At 35.2% G+C, this 2,963-nt stretch overlaps 1 protein-coding gene across 1 annotated transcript; it reads left to right on the forward strand.

Annotated features, from left to right (window-relative positions):
• Nucleotides 1–2,335: 2,335 nt before the first annotated feature.
• BDCG_17480 (uncharacterized protein) lies at nucleotides 2,336–2,644 on the forward strand (the record flags this gene model as incomplete). The annotated part of the gene is made up of 1 exon (XM_045426598.1): nucleotides 2,336–2,644. A coding segment is annotated over one exon (309 nt), but the record flags the coding sequence as incomplete, so codon positions are not given.
• Between the last annotated feature and the right edge of the window lie 319 nt (nucleotides 2,645–2,963).

The raw sequence follows: 2,963 nt of genomic DNA on the forward strand, positions 1-2,963 counted from the left end.
TCAGATTAAAAGATATTACTAGATATTCAAATAATTTCAGTGCAGTTCTAAAGACAGTCTTTTATTCATTCTCAGACTGTATTTACAGCTGTGTATATATATTGATTACATTCAGTTATGTGAATATAACAGCTTTTATAAGACAGTTAATTACATTTTTAATCAGAGATAGAGAATAGTGACTCTTTATTATCTTAAAGTTCAGATTGCAGTAGTCTATATATAATCTGAGATCTTTATTCTTCTTCTTTACAAATATCACAGAGGCTTCTGTGAAGATCTGTGAAGATCAGATAAAGTCATTCTTCAGATTCTTCTTTACATAAGTCTGCAGAGTCTCTGTCTTGTGATGAGAGAGCTTATAGATTAATTCTCAGAAGAATTTCTACTCTTCTATTAAATCTATTATCAGATTCTTCTTATAGTGAGAAGAAAGCTCAGCTGTCTTTACTGAGCTGAATATCTCTGTGAGATCTCAGTATTTCTCTGATATCTGAAGCTCAGTTTTCATGACTGTGAGATTCTCAGACACTTATAAAGTTATTATATAGATGAGCTTGTCTTCTCTAATTAACTCTATAGCATCAACTGATTCTATCTTTATAAGTAAGTCTGTTAACACTGATCAGAAGTATAAACCTGACTCATAGACAGCTATGTATGAATTATGTCTTTGAAGTTATATAAGTCTTAAGTACATGTTATCTATAATGTTTACAATAATCACAGTTTCTATAAATCTTCTTCAGATTTCAGAGAGATCTTATAATTCAAAGATGACTTTTATAAGTCTCTCAGCTCTCAGATCTGAGTTCTCACATTCTGCTTATTATAAGAGCAGATTCTCAGTTTTCATCTTTCAGCTTATATACTCTGTGAGTTTTAGAGATATCACAGTGATCTGAAATTCTGAGTTTATTAATACTTCTCATACTTATAGAGCAGCAGTATCACAGCACAGTCTCTTTCTATAAGCAAGTATTTTCATTGAGAGAGTAACAGATTCAGATGTCAGTTTCAAGACTCTTAAGAAGGCTATTGCTGACTCTGTTCATAACTCTTCAAATTTCTATTTTAGTTTATCTGAACAGTTTATACAGAGATGTTCTGATTTAGAATAGATAAAGCAGAGTTTCTTTTTCTTGATCTCTCTGTTATATACTCTGTTTACAGAAGCTTATAAAGCTCTCTCTCTCTGTTTAGTAGTCAGATATGAATCTCTCTATATCTTATCATCTTTTTCTGATAAATCTATTCTCTGTTATTCTGACTCTCACAGAGCTGATCAGTGATCTGCTCTTTATAAGTCTATGACTCTCACAGTGATCTGCAAGCAGTGAATGAGAGTCATCAGTTTCTTCAGAGTCAAGAACTTAGAGTCTTACTTAATAAGCTTATTCTACATGTCTTTATTCAGCTTCTTTATAAATATCATCATTCAGATCTTGTTTCAGAGCCCTGTTTTCACAGATCTCAATTTATATTATAATTTTATAAAGCACTGTAAGTAGTCTTTATTAGATTTCTCATCTCTTTTTCTAATATTAATAATCACAGCTCAGATATTCTCTGTCTGACTTACAGAGTCTCTCAACTTACTCTCTAGATAGATTTTAAGAATAGATCAGTGAGATCTCTTATAATTATTCTCTAGATAATTCAGCCAGTTCTTGACTTCAGTGTAATAGAGATCTATCATTATATAGATAACAGCTTCTTCATCTTTCATATCACATAGCTGAGCTTGTGAGTCAATTTCAAATACAAACTTGTAAAAGCTTTTATAGATTGTAATTTAATAAGTAGTCTTAAGTAATCACAGTTTAAGAAAGTTTCTTTTCAGTTCATAGATGTCTCTGAAGATTATGTCTAGAGACTCAGTTTAAGAGTGTTTACAGACAGTAAGCATTTCTTATAGAAAAATAGCTTAATCTTATAGAAGATGCTCAAGAATGTTCTTCACTGAGATTGATTTATTCATGAGTTCAGTGAGTTTCTCTGTCACAGATGCAGAGAATGATATTCTGTAAGTAATTAATAAGTTCTCTGAGTCTTCTTTCACAGAGATTATTTATAATTCAGATGACTGCTTCTGAATGTCTGCAGTAGAGTTCACAGAGATTAAAGTATATAAGTTTCTAGTTCTTTCAGTCATAACAGGTGATTACTGACTGACTGAGCTTGAAATATAAGAATAAGTACTCACAGGCAATTATTCAGGTATTTGCAGCTTGACATGATATATACTGTTAACTATTAGAAGTATTCACAGTAGAAAGATAAAATGTAGAGATTAAATGTATATGTGGCGGGCTGCGCCCGATCAATCATATAGACTATTCCGTTACACTCCACAGATTCTACGTACGCTCCGATCCTCGGCCATTCTCGATCGCCGATCCTCGGCCGCCACCCCGATCAATCATATAGACTATTCCGTTACACTCCACAGATTCCACGTACGCTCAGATCCTCGGCCATTCTCGATTGCAGATCCTCGGCCATTCTCGATTGCAGATCCTCGGCCATTCTCGATTGCCGATCCTCGGCCGCCACCCCGATCAATCATATAGACTATTCCGTTACACTCCATAGATTCTTCCATTCCCGATCACCGATCCGCGGCCGCTACGAACGCGCGTAGCATACGCTCCGATCCTCGGCCATTCTCGATCGCCGATCCTCGGCCGCTACGAACGTGTGTATATTCTTCCGCCCCGAAGCTCCACCGCGTACGCCACCACATATGTGTATAAATATCCACCTCGATCGCTGATTCTCGCACTTTCTCTTTCTTTCCTTCTCTAGCGTTTTTATCTTTGTTATATAAGACCTATCAATATTATACCGATCTAATCGGCGTAGGCCCCTTACAGTATAATAGTATTCAAGCTGAGTTGTGAATAGTATTTGTGAACTTCAGTCTATATAGTTGTGTGTAGCCAAGGGCCGCTAGCCCTATT

This window comes from Blastomyces dermatitidis, assembly GCF_000003525.1.
Source record: "Blastomyces dermatitidis ER-3 genomic scaffold supercont1.8, whole genome shotgun sequence".
Taxonomy (NCBI): domain Eukaryota; kingdom Fungi; phylum Ascomycota; class Eurotiomycetes; order Onygenales; family Ajellomycetaceae; genus Blastomyces; species Blastomyces dermatitidis.